The sequence below is a fragment of the Electrona antarctica genome (assembly GCF_951216825.1).
Source record: "Electrona antarctica genome assembly, chromosome: 9".
NCBI lineage: Eukaryota > Metazoa > Chordata > Actinopteri > Myctophiformes > Myctophidae > Electrona > Electrona antarctica.
In genome coordinates this window covers 499,859-523,168 of record NC_136790.1, presented here as the reverse complement: position 1 = coordinate 523,168, position 23,310 = coordinate 499,859, and the positions used below count along the sequence as shown (strand labels likewise).

The 23,310-nt window shown below is 45.1% G+C and overlaps 1 protein-coding gene across 1 annotated transcript in view; it reads left to right on the top strand.

Moving 5' to 3' along the window:
- Positions 1-19,977: 19,977 nt before the first annotated feature.
- Positions 19,978-23,310, top strand: part of LOC306929268 (poly(rC)-binding protein 4-like) — a gene marked incomplete at its 5' end in the record, with an annotated part of 82,462 nt that continues 79,129 nt past the window's right edge. Inside the window, 2 exons of the mRNA XM_079509710.1 lie at positions 19,978-20,015; positions 20,298-20,485. Of these exons, the coding sequence (XP_079365836.1) occupies positions 19,978-20,015; positions 20,298-20,485 (226 nt within the window). The remainder of the gene's footprint in view (positions 20,016-20,297; positions 20,486-23,310) is intronic.

Genomic DNA, 23,310 nt, shown 5'->3' with positions numbered 1-23,310 from the left:
TTGTCCCTCACTCTCTCATTGTCCCTCACTCTCTCATTGTCCCTCACTCTCTCATTGTCCCTCACTCTCTCATTGTCCCTCATCCCCAATGTGTCCCTCACTCTCTCATTGTCCCTCACTCTCTCATTGTCCCTCATCCCCAATGTGTCCCTCACTCTCTCATTGTCCCTCACTCTCTCATTGTCCCTCACTCTCTCATTGTCCCTCACTCTCTCATTGTCCCTCATCCCCAATGTGTCCCTCACTCTCTCATTGTCCCTCACTCTCTCATTGTCCCTCACTCTCTCATTGTCCCTCATCCCCAATGTGTCCCTCACTCTCTCATTGTCCCTCACTCTCTCATTGTCCCTCATCCCCAATGTGTCCCTCACTCTCTCATTGTCCCTCACTCTCTCATTGTCCCTCACTCTCTCATTGTCCCTCACTCTCTCATTGTCCCTCACTCTCTCATTGTCCCTCACTCTCTCATTGTCCCTCATCCCCAATGTGTCCCTCACTCTCTCATTGTCCCTCACTCTCTCATTGTCCCTCATCCCCAATGTGTCCCTCACTCTCTCATTGTCCCTCACTCTCTCATTGTTCCTCACTCTCTCATTGTCCCTCACTCTCTCATTGTTCCTCACTCTCTCATTGTCCCTCACTCTCTCATTGTCCCTCACTCTCTCATTGTCCCTCACTCTCTCATTGTTCCTCACTCTCTCATTGTCCCTCACTCTCTCATTGTCCCTCACCCTCTCATTGTTCCTCACTCTCTCATTGTCCCTCACTCTCTCATTGTTCCTCACTCTCTCATTGTCCCTCACTCTCTCATTGTCCCTCACTCTCTCATTGTCCCTCACTCTCTCATTGTTCCTCACTCTCTCATTGTCCCTCACTCTCTCATTGTCCCTCACCCTCTCATTGTTCCTCACTCTCTCATTGTCCCTCACTCTCTCATTGTCCCTCACTCTCTCATTGTTCCTCACTCTCTCATTGTCCCTCATCCCCAATGTGTCCCTCACTCTCTCATTGTTCCTCACTCTCTCATTGTCCCTCATCCCCAATGTGTCCCTCACTCTCTCATTGTCCCTCATCCCCAATGTGTCCCTCACTCTCTCATTGTTCCTCACTCTCTCATTGTCCCTCACTCTCGCATTGTTCCTCACTCTCTCATTGTCCCTCACTCTCTCATTGTTCCTCACTCTCTCATTGTCCCTCACTCTCTCATTGTTCCTCACTCTCTCATTGTCCCTCACTCTCTCATTGTCCCTCACTCTCTCATTGTTCCTCACTCTCTCATTGTCCCTCACTCTCTCATTGTCCCTCACTCTCTCATTGTTCCTCACTCTCTCATTGTCCCTCATCCCCAATGTGTCCCTCACTCTCTCATTGTTCCTCACTCTCTCATTGTCCCTCATCCCCAATGTGTCCCTCACTCTCTCATTGTCCCTCATCCCCAATGTGTCCCTCACTCTCTCATTGTCCCTCATCCCCAATGTGTCCCTCACTCTCTCATTGTCCCTCAACCCCAATGTGTCCCTCACTCTCTCATTGTCCCTCACTCTCTCATTGTCCCTCACTCTCTCATTGTCCCTCATCCCCAATGTGTCCCTCACTCTCTCATTGTTCCTCACTCTCTCATTGTCCCTCATCCCCAATGTGTCCCTCACTCTCTCATTGTCCCTCATCCCCAATGTGTCCCTCACTCTCTCATTGTCCCTCATCCCCAATGTGTCCCTCACTCTCTCATTGTCCCTCATCCCCAATGTGTCCCTCACTCTCTCATTGTCCCTCACTCTCTCATTGTCCCTCACTCTCTCATTGTCCCTCATCCCCAATGTGTCCCTCACTCTCTCATTGTCCCTCACTCTCTCATTGTTCCTCACTCTCTCATTGTTCCTCACTCTCTCATTGTCCCTCACTCTCTCATTGTTCCTCACTCTCTCATTGTCCCTCACTCTCTCATTGTCCCTCATCCCCAATGTGTCCCTCACTCTCTCATTGTCCCTCACTCTCTCATTCACTCCCTGCTGTCTATTCCCTGTGATTCTTTCTCACTATCTCTCAGTGCTTGTTGAACATTGTCTGTGTTTTTGTGAAGTTATTGTTATGGAAACCTTTGCATCCTGAGCTGTAGTGAAACCTTTGCATCCTGAGCTGTAGTGAAGCTTTGCATCCTGAGCTGTAGTGAAACCTTTGCATCCTGAGCTGTAGTTATTGTTATGGAAACCTTTGCATCCTGAGCTGTAGTGCACAGGCTAGCGATTTTCAGCTCTGGAGACTAGTCTATAGAGCGTCCCAGTCCCGCCCCTTACCATGGACCAGGAAATGATTCTCCGTTCATTTTCCTCATGGACATTTCAGAAAGTATTTATTTAAAGACGTTTACGCCGCGGACAAAGCCAACTCGAGTCGTGACAAATCATGACAACAAACACAATTTTTGGGGCCGAAAAAATAATTAGAAAGAAGAAAAAAACGGCAGGTTACAACACTTTCTGGCCTTGATAGCCCCATACATCCAAACAGAGATGTCCTATCTCATTGCATTAAACCACATTAAACTCACTTTGCCACTAATATTGAAGAAACTAAAGTGTTTACCGTCATTTTAAAAGCGTAATTTATACATCATTGTAGGACGGCTGAACATTTCAACAGGGCATCACACTGGTGCAGTGCTCTGGATCCTAAAAAAGGAACAGTTTTGTACATAATACTGTACAAGATTTTCCACCTGACTACGACGCTATTCTAATGTGCTGCTCTGCAATCTTTCAACCATTATCACAGATGGTGTTAAGCTTCCCCCGCATCCTCCTCCTCCTCCTCTGTGCCAACACCTCCTCCACAGCACACTGTCCACGTTGACATCCTCCACAGAGGTGGCCTTCCTCACCAGCTTATTCAACCTGTCAGCATCCCCCCCCCCCCCCCCCATCCCAGCGCACTACAGCAGGAAAAAAAAGAGCACACTGCTACTATACAAACTGGTAGAGCATGTGTAACGGTCTGTTTCACATGTTGAAAGACTTGAGCCACCTCAGAGAGAACACACTTCTCTGTTCCTTCTTGAAGAGAAGTCCAGTGTATAGTCCAATCAGTCCAAGTTCCTACTGAGTCACCCTCCCAGGAGTGTGTACAAATCCACTATTCTCCCTCGTCTTACAGATCACATACTTTCTTGGTACCATGAGTGCATGTGTGCCAACCAGATCTACCGAGTAGGGCCAAATCTTTGTGTTCCTATACTTTCATCTGCAAATGAAATAAATTATGCCACGGGACAACTTGTTTCACAGGCAGGCAAGCTGCACTGAAACAAAACCTTCCCACCCACGTGCACATTACCTGTCAACTAATGGTAGCAGCCAGTGAGTTGGAGTAGCTGCAGGACGAGTCAGTCACCAGGCAGGCCAAAAGCTGGCCTGGGCATGCATACTGATATCTCTGGGGGTTGTGCTTTCATTTAACCTTTGCTTTCTAATTGCTCTGTTTCAGAGATTAGATGATCAGTGATCACATCTTGTATTAAGCAGCCTATGTGTTTTAATGTCTGCCATCAATTGTGTATATTGGTCACAATACAGTATAGCCCTGCAACAGCCATTTAATAATACTGTGCCTTCATCAGTCAATTTTAAATGTAAATGGCGACATACAAGCTCAACACTGCACTGAGCTTGTACGACGACTATTTTCGGTGCACAACATGTGCACAACTACTGTAAATATAAATCAGGCATAACTCTGTGTGCCTCCCCCCCCCCCCCGCCCCCCTACACACACACACACACACACACACACACACACCTCTTCTCTCTCTTACATAATCCCCACTGCCCCCTGCTTCCACTCCCCTCCCCTCTCCATCTCTAGCCCTCCTCATCATGTCTCCCTTCATCTCTCTCCACTCATTCTAGCACCCGGTCTTCTCTCTCATCCTCTCTCTCTCCTTTCCCGCTTTATCCACCTGTCTCTCTCTCTGCTTCCCTGCTTTTAATTCATCTCTCTGGAATGACGATCATCGGGATGATGATCATTACGATGCCACTGGGAGGGACTCCCCAGGTCCCGCTTCTTAAGAATCAGGGCAGATTCACGCGTTCATAGAGAGATAGCGCCCCCTGCCTCCAGCATAGAGAGATAGCGCCCCCTGCCTCCAGCATAGAGAGATAGCGCCCCCTGCCTCCAGCATAGAGAGATAGCGCCCCCTGCCTCCAGCATAGAGAGATAGCGCCCCCTGCCTCCAGCATAGAGAGATAGCGCCCCCTGCCTCCAGCATAGAGAGATAGCGCCCCCTGCCTCCAGCATAGAGAGATAGCGCCCCCTGCCTCCAGCATAGAGAGATAGCGCCCCCTGCCTCCAGCAATCCATATGCAATGAAATTGCTGTTGTTTTCCTGTCCCCAGCCAGACTAACCTGACTCCGCCAGATGGGGCAGCAGAGAGTACACTGGGTTCCCCCCCCTCCTGCTCCCATCTGGGAACTCTCAGGCAGACTTGATGCCCGGCCACAAAACGGCCTGGCCAATCAGCAGCAGCTAGAGGCGGGATCAAGGCAGCACTGTGTATGCATTGATCCCGCCTCTAGCTGCCGCTGATTGGCCAGGCCGTTTTGTCAAGTCTGCCTGAGAGTTCCCAGATGGGAGCAGGAGGGGGGAACCCAGTGTACTCTCTGCTGCCCCATCTGGCGGAGTCAGGTTACAGCCAGACATGGTCTTTAAAGTTCTAACGACAACATGTTTAAGTATTCATACTGTACACAAGTCGTCCATGTGGTATTGTGTTCTCTGGTTGCATCTGGTCTTTGAAAAAGCTGAGCTCCACATGCTGGTGCTGATGAGGGCACCCTTTGGCCATGTTGACACAGACAAAATACATACTATGGTTAAGGTTAAGGGTAAAAGGTTTGTGGTTTCATGTTAGGACATGGGTTTGGGCTGTAGGGTTTACACTTAACTTACAACTGTAATTGAAATCATTTGAATGCCTTAACTATGTTTAACATCGAGTATAAATGGTCCTTAAGGGTTTGGCAGAGGCTTACGGTCATTTTGAGTCAACCAAAGAAAGACCAACCTCGTCGGTATGAGCATACAAACGCCAAGAAGCGTCAAATTAAGACAAGTAGACCTACTGTAGCTAATGAGAATGGGCTGGCACTGCACTCGGTAGGTAAGACAGGCTGGAGTTAGACTGGGCTGGCACTGCACTCGGTAGGTAAGACAGGCTGGAGTTAGACTGGGCTGGCACTGCACTCGGTAGGTAAGACAGGCTGGAGTTAGACTGGGCTGGCACTGCACTCGGTAGGTAAGACAGGCTGGAGTTAGACTGGGCTGGCACTGCACTCGGTAGGTAAGACAGGCTGGAGTTAGACTGGGCTGGCACTGCACTCGGTAGGCAAGACAGGCTGGAGTTAGAATGGGCTGGCACTGCACTCGGTAGGTAAGACAGGCTGCAGTTAGAATGGGCTGGCACTGCACTCGGTAGGTAAGACAGGCTGGAGTTAGAATGGGCTGGCACTGCACTCGGTAGGTAAGACAGGCTGCAGTTAGAATGGGCTGGCACTGCACTCGGTAGGTAAGACAGGCTGCAGTTAGAATGGGCTGGCACTGCACTCGGTAGGCAAGACAGGCTGGAGTTAGAATGGGCTGGCACTGCACTCGGTAGGTAAGACAGGCTGCAGTTAGAATGGGCTGGCACTGCACTCGGTAGGCAAGACAGGCTGGAGTTAGACTGGGCTGGCACTGCACTCGGTAGGCAAGACAGGCTGGAGTTAGAATGGGCTGGCACTGCACTCGGTAGGTAAGACAGGCTGGAGTTAGAATGGGCTGGCACTGCACTCGGTAGGTAAGACAGGCTGCAGTTAGACTGGGCTGGCACTGCACTCGGTAGGTAAGACAGGCAGAGTTAGGGGACAGGCAATCTGTGAACCCATTCAGTAAAAAAATATAAAAAAAAGATCTGTCTTGAGAGATTAGGGGACAGGTATTCCATATAGACTTTAACGACTCGGTGACATTTCCCATGTATTTCCCCTTGACAAATCAACATCCTAATGTAGACAGGTAAGTGGTATTGGAAAGGAGAGGTAGAGAAGTTGAGGGTTGAGAATAAGTTAGAGAAGTAACAAGAGTTGCATATTGTTACTGTATGATGGAATGAGACATCACGGTAAATGCTTGTTAGAAGTTGGACACAATCAGATCACATAATCACAATAGTCTTCGATTATGATTAGCATTGTTATTTTTCCACAGCCCTGTCATTAAGTCTCATACTGTGCTTTTGGATCCTCACCTCAATAGTTGAGACAATTTGCTTTACAATACTGTAATAGCTCTTTGAGCTTCATGGAATAAAGGTATGCTATATGCTAACGCTTTGGGATAGTAGTTTCCCTTACATTTAATGTTTTAAATCAGCAACTAACGGTAGGGATATTTGACACAGCACATTGTGCAGTAATTTCGATCTGGACTAAGTGTTCAATTCATTTGCAGAGGCCTGTCGCTGAACGTCGCTGAGGATGGAGTCACCGTGACAACTACACCAAGACTGCTAATGTTAGTGCCTCTTCATTACAGGGAAAAACAAAGAAGGGCTAATTATTTCTTATGGCGAGTCACTTTCAAATGCCAATAACCTCTCCACACAGTCCACAACATGCCTCAGTTGTTCAGTTACAATAACCTCTCCACACAGTCCACAACATGCCTCAGTTGTTCAGTTACAGAGGCATTGAATTTGACAACTCATAATTTAGTCCCATGTGTTATTGTCATCTTAGTATCATAACCATGGACAAAAGAGAGAGAACTATAATTTTAAGGTTAGAGGCAGTTTGGCTGTATCTTAAGTACCAGGTCTTATTACTTAACTTAAGACCTGGAGGCGTGGTCAATGCTCTTTGGCCACTCAGAATAGCCAAATGGCATTGATCACGCCTCCAGGTCTTAAGTTAAGTAATAAGACCTAGGGCAGTATTATGCATGTCTTAAGTACCAGGTCTTATTACTTAACTTAAGACCTGGAGGCGTGGTCAATGCTGTTTGGCCACTCAGAATAGCCAAATGGCATTGATCACGCCTCCAGGTCTTAAGTTAAGTAATAAGACCTGGTACTTAAGACAGGCATAATACTGCCCCTGGTACTTAAGACACGCAAAATACACAGTGTCTTTAATGTTGGTACAAATTAGGCTACACGGTAGGCTATACATGTTCTGAAAAGGCTATGGAAAAACCAGAACTGCATTACAGGAATATATTGTGTTGTAATATTCAATATACAATATTGTGTTGTAATATTCAATATAAAAGTATTGGGTAGTGAATTAAAAAAGGACAGGTTCCAGTGAGCAACTGAAAGTGAAATGTGATGATGTGGGATTACTATGCATGCAAGATTGAAGATTGAAGGATGCACATCTTACCTCTTCTCGTATTCTCTTCACCGTCTCTCCTTTCTGTGGAAAGACACGCAACACAGAGCTCAGAATCACATCACTGTGTAGTGCACTACAGTCAATGATACAACACAGAGCTCAGAATCACATCACTGTGTAGTGCACTACAGTCAATGATACAACACAGAGCTCAGAATCACATCACTGTGTAGTGCACTACAGTCAATGATACAACACAGAGCTCAGAATCACATCACTGTGTAGTGCACTACAGTCAATGATACAACACAGAGCTCAGAATCACATCACTGTGTAGTGCACTACAGTCAATGATACAACACAGAGCTCAGAATCACATCACTGTGTAGTGCACTACAGTCAATGAATCACATCACTGTGTAGTGCACTACAGTCAATGAATCACATCACTGTGTAGTGCACTACAGTCAATGAATCACATCACTGTGTAGTGTGTAGTGTGTAGTGTGTAGTGTGTAGTGTGTAGTGTGTAGTGTGTAGTGCACTACAGTCAATGACACGGCTGTACAACAATGTGTGCTTCCATTCTGCATTAACCCATTTTGGACTGAAAAAAAGGCTTCTAAATCCTAATAGTTTTCTGAAAAACCCATGTTTCTATGTCAGTTGTGCTCAACCTTTTTCATGTCAAGGACCCCCAGAATTATCTCTATTGGGCCACGGACCCCCATCTCAAAATATGTTGTTCCAGGGACCCCCCAGAAGCAAATATTTTAGTTAAAAATGTTCACTCTGAAATATATATTCAAAGATTTGCACCAAATTTTCACGACTTTTCAAAAATAGCAGACCTACAAGCTCGTAGCGCACCACTCGGTGGCACGCTACGAGCTTGTAGATCTGCTATTTTTCAATAGCTAAAGTATAACGTAACGCTTAAAACACCAAAAGGGGTTCCCGCCCAAAATCGGTTAAGTATCATTACATTTTTGGCATTTAGCTGAAGGCCTTCCTGACATTCTTCCCCCGAGTCTCTTTCAAGTGCACTTCAACGAACCACTGCAAGACCCGGCTACTCGTTCACTGTGAGCTGCTAACACTGCCAGTTGAGACTAACATTTAATACACTGCTATTAACGTTATGCCAGAATGATGGCAGTCGTTGTCCACGTTGAATTATAAATGTAGTAATTGCCCAAGATTACATAATTGTCCAATATGATGTTATGTTTTATTTGTTTTGCTTGCCCTTATTATCTATATCTTGACATTGGTTTGCGTTTGCAGGCGTCAGTAGAAAACAGGTGATCTACAAATGACCAATTGTAGAAAAATGTGTCTGTACTGGGCAGCTCCCATGTGTCTGTACTGGGCAGCTCCCATGTGTCTGTAGTGGGCAGCTCCCATGTGTCTGTACTGGGCAGCTCCCATGTGTCTGTACTGGGCAGCTCCCATGTGTCTGTAGTGGGCAGCTCCCATGTGTCTGTACTGGGCAGCTCCCATGTGTCTGTACTGGGCAGCTCCCATGTGTCTGTACTGGGCAGCTCCCATGTGTCTGTACTGGGCAGCTCCCATGTGTCTGTAGTGGGCAGCTCCCATGTGTCTGTACTGGGCAGCTCCCATGTGTCTGTAGTGGGCAGCTCCCATGCACGTGACCAATGTGTCTGTAGTGGGCAGCTCCCATGTGTCGGTACTGGGCAGCTCCCATGTGTCTGTAGTGGGCAGCTCCCATGCACGTGACCAATGTGTCTGTACTGGGCAGCTCCCATGTGTCGGTACTGGGCAGCTCCCATGTGTCTGTAGTGGGCAGCTCCCATGTGTCTGTAGTGGGCAGCTCCCATGCACGTGACCAATGTGTCTGTAGTGGGCAGCTCCCTGGGCAGCTCCCTGGGCAGCTCCCTGGGCAGCTCCCTGGGCAGCTCCCATGGGCAGCTCCCATGGGCAGCTCCCATGCACGTGACCAGCAGCAGAAGACTGTAACTTTGCCCCTTAAGATGTGATAGCCTATATACAGGTAATATAACATGGGTTAAGCTGTGATAGCCTATATACAGGTAATATAACATGGGTTAAGCTGTGATAGCCTATATACAGGTAATATAACATGGGTTAAGCTGTGATAGCCTATATACAGGTAATATAACATGGGTTAAGCTGTGATAGCCTATATACAGGTAATATAACATGGCCATACCAAAGCTATTCCGATGTGAAACATCAGACGTGCCACATAAAACCCACCCCATGATATGTAAACACATGGAAATGGACGGTTTAAGCATTTTATACTCAACCTGCGACCACATTTAACATTGTCATTGTAATGGCTGCTCCGCCTGATGGTGCAGAGCCTACAGTAGAGTGGCCTTCAGTTCTGCTCTGCTGTCTCAGCATTTTCAATGCATGTTTATTTTAAAGATCGATTGTGTTCTAGGTCAATGCAACTAACATATACTATAAGTTATTCATCTGTATCATAATTAAAACACATTTTTCATTTAAAACAAATGAAATAAATACCATGACTTTTTCATCATGACATTATCATTCAAATCTTTGTGCTGTGCCAGTTATTTGTGGCCCACTTGCAATACAGGCCTATCTCGCAGCATGTCCCCGCCCCCTTTTTACGCCCCCTTTTGTTGATAGTGGTGTTATTTATTTTGCGGTCCATAGGCTTCCATGTTAAAAGAGGTATTTTCACAAGCCACAAACTACCGTTTTGTAAAGGTAAGGTTTATTCTACTTATTTGAGTTGTTATACCATTGTGTTTTCTTCATATTATTATCGGTCTTTGACATTTTAACATTAGGAAATGTACTTGAGAGTACTGAGATAGGCCTATTGTCGCGGCCCACAGGTTGGGAATGCCTGCTGTAGGGAATGTGCAGATTGTACTGGGTGTTTAGTGGGAAAGTGGGGCCTTGTTAACACCCTTCATGTAACTGTGAAGTGAATAAAACATCAAGTGGGGGATCTTTAATTAATATATCCCTATGGAATTGACTGCCATTTACAGCACATTCTAAGTAGCCAGAGATTGGATTGACACGACCTAACTAGAAATGTCTTCCTTATTATTATTATTATCATATTTCATGGCAGATTTACATTAGAGGTCGTTATATATATTGGAGGATTACAGTTGGAACGGGTTAGCACGCCTGTTTTAGAAAATACTTGAAAAAGACGGTCAGGGGGTTTTATAATACATGGTTGAAACACGGTTAGTGATTTATATGGTTTAAACATGGAACGTTAATATTTAACTGTGAAATGGGAATAACATTGGAGTAAATCATGTATTAAATGCTGCTGCTAGTGCTAAGGGCTGTTATGGTTTACATTACATGTGTAAACGTGTATATTATGTTTACGCATTGGAAACATTTAATAGTACATTTATAATCGGTCGCCACTTGTCTTATCCCCCCCCCCCCCCCCTTCTTTCCCCTCACTGTACATGTCTCTTTTCCCTTTTTACCTCTATGATGAATTCCTGTTCTGTTCTTTGACTATTATAGAAGTGTCTATTTGTACGTCTCTAAATGTTTTGATGAATTGAACATGGTGGACCCTATAGTAAACAAGTGTAATGCTTAATTGGGTCGTCCACTCACAGTTAACAGTCTTTTGTATTGAGTTTGTGCAAACTGTTAATACATATTTCAATCAATCAATCAATCAATTCAATCCAGCCTAAATCAGAAGCTTAGTTAAAACATGGCACAGCCAGATGATAATACATCACCTGCCTACTGATATGTGGCTGGTGACATCACTGAATGGACTAAACACTGAGTGGAAACAATTCAGAATAACTATTTTTTTTTTAATTATAAAATGCATTGCAAATACTTTAGGGCAGTCCTTATCGGGCCGAAATGGCATAGTGATATGATTGGTTTTCAACGCAGATAGGCACATGTTTATGTTGTCTGATACATACATCATACATTGAATTTAGTGGCACAAGATCTGGATTTCATGTCTTATATCCAATGTTGGGCAGTAACGAGTTACTAGTTACATATTACTGTAATATTATATTATGACTTTTTCCAGTAACGAGTAGTATAACGAATTACTCTGCAGAAATAGTAATATAATAACTATTTACTCCACCAAAACACGCTTTGTTACTCGTTACAAATGAGCGTCATTTGTTTGTGTTCATTCGTTCAGTTATGCACTCATAGAGATGGTTGTTGCGTGGCATGCAAACATAGAACTATAAAAGCTATCAACGGGTAAAAACAGATGCGTTGTAGCTTGTAGATCTGTTTTTGTTAGCCTGCACAGCCTGCGCACAGTTATGACGTAGCGTCACACTCGCTTGTCGCTTCACTTCCAAAAAACAGACAGACAGACAGACATGACATGACAGAGAAATGTATCGGTATTATTTTGCATTCTTGTCTGTCAAAGTATATTAATGTGACTTAAAAAAACACTTTGTCTAAACGTGTTGAAGCATCTGTTTAAAGACGCACGAGAAACACAGAGCTCAGCTCCCCCCCATGCAGGCAAAATTGACTAGATTTGATCCGCCGGGACATTAAATGGAGACTATATCTGAAGAATTGGCTCGTCGCTGGGTGAATTGTTGTAGACAAGGTTAACCCTCATGCACAGTTAACTCGGCCTCATTTAGATCCATCATCGTCCATCAAAATACCTTTGAGGTCCAATGTCAGGCTGCGTCCAATCTGAGAACCCATCGGCAAATAAAGGAATAGCAGCGCCCTCTTTTTCCTTGAAATTGGACGTGAGTCAACAGTCTGTCTTGAGAGACTAGGCTGCCTCAAAAAGGTCAAGAGACTGTTTATTGTTTATTGTTTGTTATTTATGTATACAATATACTGTCCGTTTTGAGATGCTGCAGCCATGTGTGGGCAGTGCAGATTGTTGATGTTGAATTCCAAATGTGGAATATGTAGCAGAAAAAGATGAGAGACTGTTTTTGAGTGGTGCAAACCACTCCAACAACTGGCTTTGTACCCGTGTACCCGTGTACCCGTGTTTGTTCGTACCAAAAAAACGAGCATGGTTGCTATGGTTAGCAACCATGGTGCAAACCACTCCAACAACTGGCTTTGTTAGTACCCGTGTGTGTTTGTGCCTGTACGGGTGAGCATGGTTGTTAGTACCCGTGTGTGTTTGTGCCTGTACGGGTGAGCATGGTTGTTATGGTTAGTGTGTGACGTCACTGCACTACTCAGTTCACACGGGTGTGATTTTTTTATTTTTGTTTTATATCCTGCAATTATTCAGTTTGGCTGATTGGAAACTTCTTATTCCAATGAATTGGATTCAGTTGTAAAAGGCCCGGTTGAAAAGTAATATAAAGTCATATGTAACTATATTACTCTTGATTCCAAGTAATGAGTGATGTAATATTATTACTTTTTCTAAGGAGTAATAAGTAAAGTAAACACATTACTCTCCTAAGTAATATTGCCCAACACTGCTTATATCCCGTGGCCACTTTATAGCTGACTTAACCACACCTCATACTGTACATTTTCAGTACAGTGATATCAAGACAATTTAATAATAGAATAGAATATATTATTCTCGGCATGCCTAAAACCACAAAAGAAGAAGAAGAAGATAGGGGCAGCAGCTCACCTTGCCGATGATGCTTCCTACTTCCTGTGGAGCGAACACAAACAGGGAGTTAAACTATGTATAGCCCTCACATGAGACAGAGACTGACACAGACAGGGAGTTAAACTATGTATAGCCCTCACATGAGACAGAGACTGACACAGACAGGGAGTTACACTATGTATAGCCCTCACATGAGACAGAGACTGACACAGACAGGGAGTTAAACTATGTATAGCCCTCACATGAGACAGAGACTGACACAGACATGGAGTTAAACTATGTATAGCCCTCACATGAGACAGAGACTGACACAGACAGGGAGTTACACTATGTATAGCCCTCACATGAGACAGAGACTGACACAGACAGGGAGTTACACTATGTATAGCCCTCACATGAGACAGAGACTGACACAGACAGGGAGTTAAACTATGTATAGCCCTCACATGAGACAGAGACTGACACAGACAGGGAGTTAAACTATGTATAGCCCTCACATGAGACAGAGACTGACACAGACACAGACAGGGAGTTAAACTATGTATAGCCCTCACATGAGACAGAGACTGACACAGACACAGACAGGGAGTTACACTATGTATAGCCCTCACATGAGACAGAGACAGACACAGACAGGGAGTTAAACTATGTATAGCCCTCACATGAGACAGAGACTGACAGACACAGACAGGGAGTTACACTATGTATAGCCCTCACATGAGACAGAGACTGACACAGACACAGACAGGGAGTTACACTATGTATAGCCCTCACATGAGACAGAGACTGACACAGACAGGGAGTTAAACTATGTATAGCCCTCACATGAGACAGAGACTGACACAGACAGGGAGTTACACTATGTATAGCCCTCACATGAGACAGAGACTGACACAGACAGGGAGTTAAACTATGTATAGCCCTCACATGAGACAGAGACTGACACAGACAGGGAGTTACACTATGTATAGCCCTCACATGAGACAGAGACTGACAGACACAGACAGGGAGTTACACTATGTATAGCCCTCACATGAGACAGAGACTGACACAGACAGGGAGTTAAACTATGTATAGCCCTCACATGAGACAGAGACTGACACAGACAGGGAGTTAAACTATGTATAGCCCTCACATGAGACAGAGACTGACAGACACAGACAGGGAGTTACACTATGTATAGCCCTCACATGAGACAGAGACTGACACAGACAGGGAGTTACACTATGTATAGCCCTCACATGAGACTGACACAGACACAGACAGGGAGTTACACTATGTATAGCCCTCACATGAGACTGACACAGACACAGACAGGGAGTTACACTATGTATAGCCCTCACATGAGACAGAGACTGACAGACACAGACAGACTGACAGGCTTGATTATATACGGCAGTGTCATGCGCCAAAAATAGCCGGTTTACAAGCTCATGAATGTGCTATTTTTGACACTGTTGCATAAATTAGACATAACATGCACACAGTTCTATAGATTTTCTTTCTCCAGTACTGAAGCACTGATAAATGGGCACGCACGCACGGCCCATCTCCAAGAGTCTATGTCAATCTCTCTGTTACCTTGCCGTGCATAAGCAGGCGCAACGTCAGGGTGACTCCCACCCCGCCGTCTCCAAAGTCCTGTTCACAGCTCATGGTGGTGTGGTTGGAGGTGTGGTGATGAGTGGAGGTGCTGTAGGAGGCGTGGTGATGGGTGGAGGTGGTGGCGGTGGTGTGGTGGACAGAGGACTCCGCCACTGGGAGACGCATGAAGGTTCGAGGGCCCCAAGGCGCTGCAGAATGTTCAAGAACACGCCGGAAAACCAGGGAGAACCCCTTGAAGATTCCCCTGCGATGGAAACCCTCCTTTCAGAGCCCGAGATACAACTCAGGGAGTGAGGGAAGGGAGGGGATGGGGAGCGGAGGAATTCAGTTGGTGGAGTCGGTGGAGGGTGTAGACTGGGTGACTGTGCGTGCTTCAGATTTGCTCCGGTACTTCTTGGCTGTTTTTGTCGATTCTGTGGAGATAAACAGGACGAGGGGGAAAGAGAAGAACAGTGTTAATGTTGGGGGAGGGAGAGCCAGTGCCACAGAGACCATTTTCTGCGTCCATTTCTTCCACAGAATAGAAAGCCTTGTAAAAAACAAATTTGCTGTAGTGGTTAGAGCCTTTCATGCGGAAGGTTGTGGGTTCGAACCCTGCCTGGTGTCTATGTCAGCGAAGGCATGCTGTCGCAACGGGTCCCTAACGCCAAATCAAATGAGTTCAGATATGAGCCAAGTCTCCTGAGGAAGCCTGTCCCGGACGGGGTATCTGGATGTAAAAACAAATCCATCCTGAGTGGTTAATGTTAGCAGTATCTGGATTTAGGTTCTTGGTTTTGTCGTTCAAAGCAACGATTCCTCAGTGTGTGTACATACATACAAATAAAGAAAGGTCAGTTCTGCAACGTTAACTGCGCTGGGAGCTTAACTGTACATTTGATGGAATGAATTGTAGTCGATGAGAACTGGGCGAACAAGCGCATGAATGAACACTGTCTTTGAATGATCTTTGTTAGATTTATTTTATCTGATTATATTTCAAAGTGATTGTATTTCTTGTGGCATGCATGCGTGCAGAGGCGTGCTCACTCTCACATCTGCACCAAGAGACCACAATTGAAATTAGTCTTTAGGGCTTTATTGGTAGAAAACAAGTCCTTCTTCAAATCAAATCAAATGTATTTATACGTATAGCACATTTTACAACAACTCACATTGTACAAGTGCTTCATAGGTCAGAAAGAGAAAGAACTAGAAAAGGTGGCCCTCGGGCCACAGGTCTCCACCAGGATAATAGCGTTTGTGATGTTTGGACAACATTTTTAGCAGCAATATATGAAAAATCAAACAGATCTGTGTTGAACACATGACTAGAGCAACTGTCTAGACACAAGAAATGGCTCACAATAATGCCCAGTCATCTAACAATGCATACAGTATGTCCCTGTACTATATATAACTACTTCGGTAGTTCAAAAGGGGCACGGGCACTTTGGATGACTAGGCCTAATAGTGAGCCATTTTGTGTCTAGACGGACAGATGTGTCTATGCCCTTTGCTTTAGGCCTACCTACTTGTAATTAAAAAGTACCAGACGCTATAGGAGTGCTGGCAATTCTTAGTTTGTTCATTGTTGAGCCATGCAAGCAGTATACATATTGTTTGAATGGACTGAGTTGTGCTTGCTTTGTATCTACTTTCATTATATCTGTCCTTTGTGTGTGCATACAGTATTAACTTTACTGCATTAAAATATTTCATTTATTAGCTTCAGTCAGTCAGTTCCTTTGAATAGTCTCTCGAGAGGGCGCTGTTTTTCCTTTGTTTTGCCAATGGGTACCCAGATTTGTCAGTCAGTAAAAGATGTGTTTCTGACAGGGCAGCATGGGAGACTGTTACTGAGAGCCTGTGAACACCTTACAATCTCACAATGACAGCCCATATACCTCCCTGTATGGACGATGACAGCCCATATACCTCCCTATGTGGACGATGACAGTGTGACTGTGCGTGCGTGCGTGCGTGCGTGCGTGCGTGCGTGCGTGCGTGCGTGCGTGCGTGCGTGCGTGCGTGCGTGCGTGCGGTGTTTTCCAGTCAGAAATGGTTGTACTGTATTGTGCAGACAGAGTCAGCTGACTGGGAGTCTGGGTCATTTCAGGAGGATTGGTTGAATTCAACATTCTGAACGTGGTTTCAACAGTATTGCTCTGCCAGCATCAGGGAGTGCATGAAAAAGAGGAAGGAAAAAAAAGAAGGGGTCTGGAAATTAACATAATTTCTCAAGTGTCAGACGCTAGTCAACAAGTCAGTGCGGTAATTAAAAAAATTAATTGGAATGTCTGTTTGAAAGGCTTAGGGGTCTGAATTAAATAAGCTTTCAGTCAGTCAGGCATGATCATAGTGAAGTATTTATACTTCACTCAAATTCAGGACAAGCGCGAGAGCAGACTTCAGCTCTCTTTGCATGCTAAAGAGAGGTTTTTGGCTGCGCGCTTGCGTGTGTTGATACCCATGTATCAGAAGTATGTGTGTGTGTGTGTGTGTGTGTGTGTGTGTGTGTGTGTGTGTGTGTGTGTGTGTGTGTGCGTGCATGTGTGAGAGAGTTGTAACTGTATCCTATGTAAAAGCTTTTTTGTGAAATTGTGCATGCGCAGTAGGTCTGTTTACTAATATTCTACCGTGTTCAGTGTTGGTGCTAGTTCCTAGTGTGTGTGTGTGTGTGTATGTGTGTGTGTGTGTGTGTGTGTGTGTGTGTTGACGAGGAATTTCCCATCTGACCAAAAGGTCATTTACATACATTGATAGTTAGTCTATACACCCTGACTTTGAAGCTTTCATCCCTGCTGTGAGAACACAGTGTGTCTGACACTTTGGCTCTGGTGACTTGGAACCCCCTTCTCACCTGTTCCCCCCCCACCCCCCTTCCTTGTAAGCAAATGGTTCTTCCATCTCTGTGAGCTTGTTATTCTGTCTGGGTTCCCGTCTCCGGGGGCCTGTCTGAGACCCATCTCTCGGGGTCCACCTTGTGGGCGGGACTAACGCTATATGAACTGTGCCTCCTGTATTCTGACATTAAGCTTTTGGAGATACGTGCCTGTGGTTGGGGAACCAGCATCTGTGGTCACGTTAATAAACATCATCTATTAAGACAGTCTTTCGCTCATCTTTGTATTTCTCACGCGTTAGTTCAGTGCAAAAACTGCCACATCAATTTGGTGTCTAGAAGTGGGATCCAGCGATGTCTGAGCTCCGGGAGATCAAGCCACGATTGTCCATCACATCAACGCTCAAAAAGGACAGAGATCAACAGGAAATCCGCGGCTGCGATCTACGGAGTTCAGCGCCTGGATTTAAAAAAACCCGTGGCTAGTTGGCTACACTGAAACGGTGAGAAATTTCCAATTTCCAAACATATTCCTGACAATTGAAGTGCTACATTTTTAAAGGGTTTAATTAAGTATGCTAAATTCTAAGACCATATTTTGCCAGCCTATCTATTGTGTAAATCTAGCCTAGTGGACAGAAAACGACCTTGCATTAAATAACACAACGACACCTTGTTACACTGTGGAAACAGCAAAAGATATCTTGTTGCACAAGCAGCATAAAGACATTTTGCTGTCCTCACAGAATAGCACAAAGATAGTTGCATGTTTTGAAAAACAACGACACCTTGTTAATCTGTGGAAACAACAAAGATACCTTGTTGTATAAAACAACATAAAGACATTTGTTGTCCTCACAAAATAGCATAAAGATAGTTGCATGAAGTCAAGTTTGTAACACAACGACACCTTGTTACTCTGTGGGAAAACATAAGATACCTTGTTGTATAAAACAACATAAAGACATTTTGTCCTCACATAGTAGCATAACGATACCGTGTTACATTGCAGTCAAAATTGTAACAAAAAGACACCTTGTTATCCTCAAAGGATAACATAAAGATACCGTGTTACTTAAAGACTAGACAGTCCACATTGCTGTGTACTGAGAGAAAAGTGTGCCGGTCCCAGAGAACAGGGACAGGTGACAGATTAACATGGTGGGAAAATACTAGTAAATAGTCTAGGAGCATTTTACTGTCTCAGTGATTGTGATAAACTATTGAAAAAGTACATAGCAGTAATTAAATATGGGTAATAAAAAAAGTGCAGTCGCACTCCCAGAGGACAGAGAAAGGTGGTCTTCTCTAATGCGCGATATGGTTGCGAAATATGGCCTAGGAGCGTTAGACTGTCTTGATGAGTGGAAACAAATGGGGTTTCCGGAGCAAGGCTCTTTAAGTGTGGGAAAATTGCTTGAATTAGATAAACTACTAAAAAAAGCTGAGAAGAAAATGAGACAGAAAAAGACAGTAAAAACATCCAAACTTGACAAATGTGACCTGAACAAAAAAGTATTTTCAATGTGGATGGAGGAAGCACAGTACAGACAACGGGAGAGTCATATGAAAGAACTGCCAGACATAGATTCTTTAATGGAGGAGGAGAGCCAACCACAGGCTCCTCCTCCATATATCGCTTCAGGGCCCAAATATTCGCAGAATTCTATTTTTTATCCTTCTCTGCAGGCGCCATCCCAAATCGGCCTCGACTGCCCTCCTATGCCAGCCAGTCAACCCCCGACGTCTACCAGCCGAAACGTCACTGCTCTCCTCACACCTTCTGATCTCACTGCAAGCTCGCACCCCACCCCCCCCCAGAACATTCAACCCTCCTCTCTGGGAAACCCACAGCCCCCCTCCGCTCCGACGCCATCCCTGGTGTCTGCTATGCTCACCCTATTGGAAGAAGTTCAACGCAAAGAAGGCAACATGAACTCCACTCAAGCCAATGACACCAATAATAACCAACGTCCATCCTACACTGACATTTCTAACCCAGAGCTGGGCAACGGTAACAATACAAACACAGCACAGCCAACAACTCCAGTTCCCGCATCGACAAGACAGAAGACCTTGCCCCCACCAGTATATCGGTCCACCCCTATTCACAACGGGGAGACAGCGGCTCGTCACAAGAATATCGCCATCACCCAGGACAACACACTGTCATATGGGCAGGGAAGAAGAAGGCCTGGGGCAGTAACACGTGCACAGGGGGCGCCACGGTTTTATCATCTGCCAGGCAACACGCCCACCTCAAATGAACTTTATTCTGACCCATGGATGGATGAAGAGGAAGACAACATAATACAGGCAGCTGACATGCAATGTCCAATGGTAGAAGTAGCCAACCCGTACGGCGACGTAATGATGGTACAACGCTTATGGTCCCCAGACGACATATCCCAATATGCCGCTACACTAAAGAAGCCCAATGAAGTGGGAGGACGCCGCTGGACTCAAGAACTACAGGCTTTTTGTCGTACATACAGACCTACCATGAAAGAGGTACTTGACATCTGTGCCAAGAACATGGAACCTTCCGAAATGCAAGCAGTCCTAGATGTTGCCCAAACATATCAAGATGAGAGGCCCGTCCATGTACAATTTGAGAACAATTACAGATACATCACTGCTGTGGATACAGTTTGTGAGAAGATTATGACACTCTTCCCAACGATATTAAATCTGACACAACTGTAAGCAGGGCAGAGATGAAACGGTCAGTCAGTTCCACCACCGCCTGGAGGAAGCCATACTCACCCACGGAGGGGGAAAAGATCCGAACGACCCATTTGCCAAAGCCTTCCTGGTCAGTCAGCTAATAAGCAACATGCATGACAAACTCTCTAAGCGTGTGAAACAATCTCTCATTGGCTACAGAACAGCTGATCCGGCCGACATCCTCAGGCACGCAACTCATGCAGAGGAAGTCGAAAACGACATGAACGAAAAAGAGAAGAAACAGGATCAAGAAAAGACCGAAGCCCTCCAACTTGCCATGATTAGTGCTGTCACTACGCTGTCAACAGACAAAGAAGAACGACAGCAGGAGACACCATATGACGACAGTAGAGGCTATTATGACGATCAAGCCTACCATTCATCAGAGCCAGGCTATTATGACGATCAAGCCTACCATTCATCAGAGCCAGGCTATTATGACGATCAAGCCTACCATTCATCAGAGGGAGCCAGCAGAGACCGAAGGGACGAAGAGGATTATGGGCACCGGCTGGCAGGGACTGGTGGACAGGATAACTGGGGCCGATGAGGGACAGCGCTTCCAGACAAGAATACAATCGCCAGTCCAGGTTATGCACCCATTGCACACACACACACACACACACACACACACACCCCCCCTGGAGGACTGTCCTACACACACACACACACACACACACACACACACACACACACACACACACACACACACACACACACACACACACACACACACACACACACACACACACACACACACACACACACACACACACATACACCTCCCCCTATCAGACGGCCCAATTAAAAAAAGAAGAAAAAAAAAAAAAAAAAAAAGTGGGGAGAATCACTTGACGGTGGACTCTTAACGCGTGTTGGACAGTTTGCGTCATGGGAAAATCGTTTCTCATCTGGAAAGAAAATATTGTTTGAAATATATGATTTTGTTTTCTGTTTATCTGTTATGTTATATTTTGCTGTGCTAATACAGGTCAAATGAATTCAACAGGGTACTGTATTAGTATCATTTTTAGGGTTTTTGGTTTATTTGGTTATATGATTTTGTTTTCTGTTTTATCTGTTGCATTGTCCCTTTAATGAGAAAGTGTGTAAGTCATTTAATCCATGGCCAGTTGGTACAGTACCAACTGATCCAAATTATTGAACCCGGAAATCCAGCCTACGATCCCTTTGATGTGTAGATCATGATGGGTATTGCTGTATGCTTAGGGCTTTGTGTCATTCTTTTGCTTAAACCATTTCACTTACTATGTATTTTCTTCAAATGTGATATTATGATGTATTATTTTGATATTGATGGAAAATTCACAATTATTGTTAAATTAAGTTGTTGTTTAATTAACAAAAGGAGGGATTTGACGAGGAATTTCCCATCTGACCAAAAGGTCATTTACATACATTGATAGTTAGTCTATACACCCTGACTTTGAAGCTTTCATCCCTGCTGTGAGAACACAGTGTGTCTGACACTTTGGCTCTGGTGACTTGGAACCCCCTTCTCACCTGTTCCCCCCCCACCCCCCTTCCTTGTAAGCAAATGGTTCTTCCATCTCTGTGAGCTTGTTATTCTGTCTGGGTTCCCGTCTCCGGGGGCCTGTCTGAGACCCATCTCTCGGGGTCCACCTTGTGGGCGGGACTAACGCTATATGAACTGTGCCTCCTGTATTCTGACATTAAGCTTTTGGAGATACGTGCCTGTGGTTGGGGAACCAGCATCTGTGGTCACGTTAATAAACATCATCTATTAAGACAGTCTTTCGCTCATCTTTGTATTTCTCACGCGTTAGTTCAGTGCAAAAACTGCCACATCAGTGTGTGTGTGTGTGTGTGTGTGTGTGCTTGTGTGTGGGGGCGCATGCATGTGCGACGCGTGTGCATTAGGGTCTGGACAGCATCTGTCTCTATGCCAACCAGTCTCCTTATAGTGACAGAGAACGTGGTAGAGACCTGATCGCCATGTCTGAGTAAACACTAATTTACTACAAAACCCACATTCTGGTAGTCTGTGTGTCTGTGTGTGTGTGTGTGTGTGTGTGTGTGTGTGTGTGTGTGTGTGTGTGTGTGTGTGTGTGTGTGTGTGTGTGTACCTACGTGTGTGTCTGTGGAACACTGTGAGCTATTCACATTTACATGCAGCCGTGTGTGTGTGTGTGTGTGTGTGTGTGTGTGTGTGTGTGTGTGTGTGTTGCCCACAAACTCTGTCCCAGTCTCATATGATATTTACTGTGTAAAGTAGGTCACAAATCTGATGCAGGCTGTCAGGCACGCAAGATGAACACCTTGCATTATAGCGCACGCACGCACGCACACACGCACGCACGCACGCAGCATCCATGTTTAGATATGGACAGCCCCCCCACCCGCACACACACACACACACATGGCTGCATGCAAATGTGAATAGCTATGCATGCATTCTCACACACACACACACACACACACACACACACACACACACACACACACACACACACACACACACACACACACACACACACACACACACACACACACACACACAGTATTCAAACATACTTTGGCACATCAGCTGATAGAGAGAAAAGGATGCAAATGTATGTAGATCAAACTAAAACATAAATATATCATCTGAAGGGGAGAAAAACACTTGGCCAATAAAGTCCTGGAGCAAATATCTCTCTCCATCTATTAGATCTCTCTCTGTTCCGTCTCCATCTATCTCTAGATCATCTATCTCTAGATCTCTCTCTGTTCCGTCTCCATCTATCTCTAGATCTCTCTCTGTTCCGTCTCCATCTATCTCTAGATCATCTATCTCTAGATCTCTCTCTGTTCCGTCTCCATCTATCTCTAGATCATCTATCTCTAGATCTCTCTCTGTTCCGTCTCCATCTATCTCTAGATCTCTCTCTGTTCCGTCTCCATCTATCTCTAGATCATCTATCTCTAGATCTCTCTCTGTTCCGTCTCCATCTATCTCTAGATCTCTCTCTGTTCTCTCCATCTATCTCTAGATCTCTCTCTGTTCCGTCTCCATCTATCTCTAGATCTCTCTCTGTTCCGTCTCCATCTATCTCTAGATCTCTCTCTGTTCCGTCTCCATCTATCTCTAGATCATCTATCTCTAGATCTCTCTCTGTTCCGTCTCCATCTATCTCTAGATCTCTCTCTG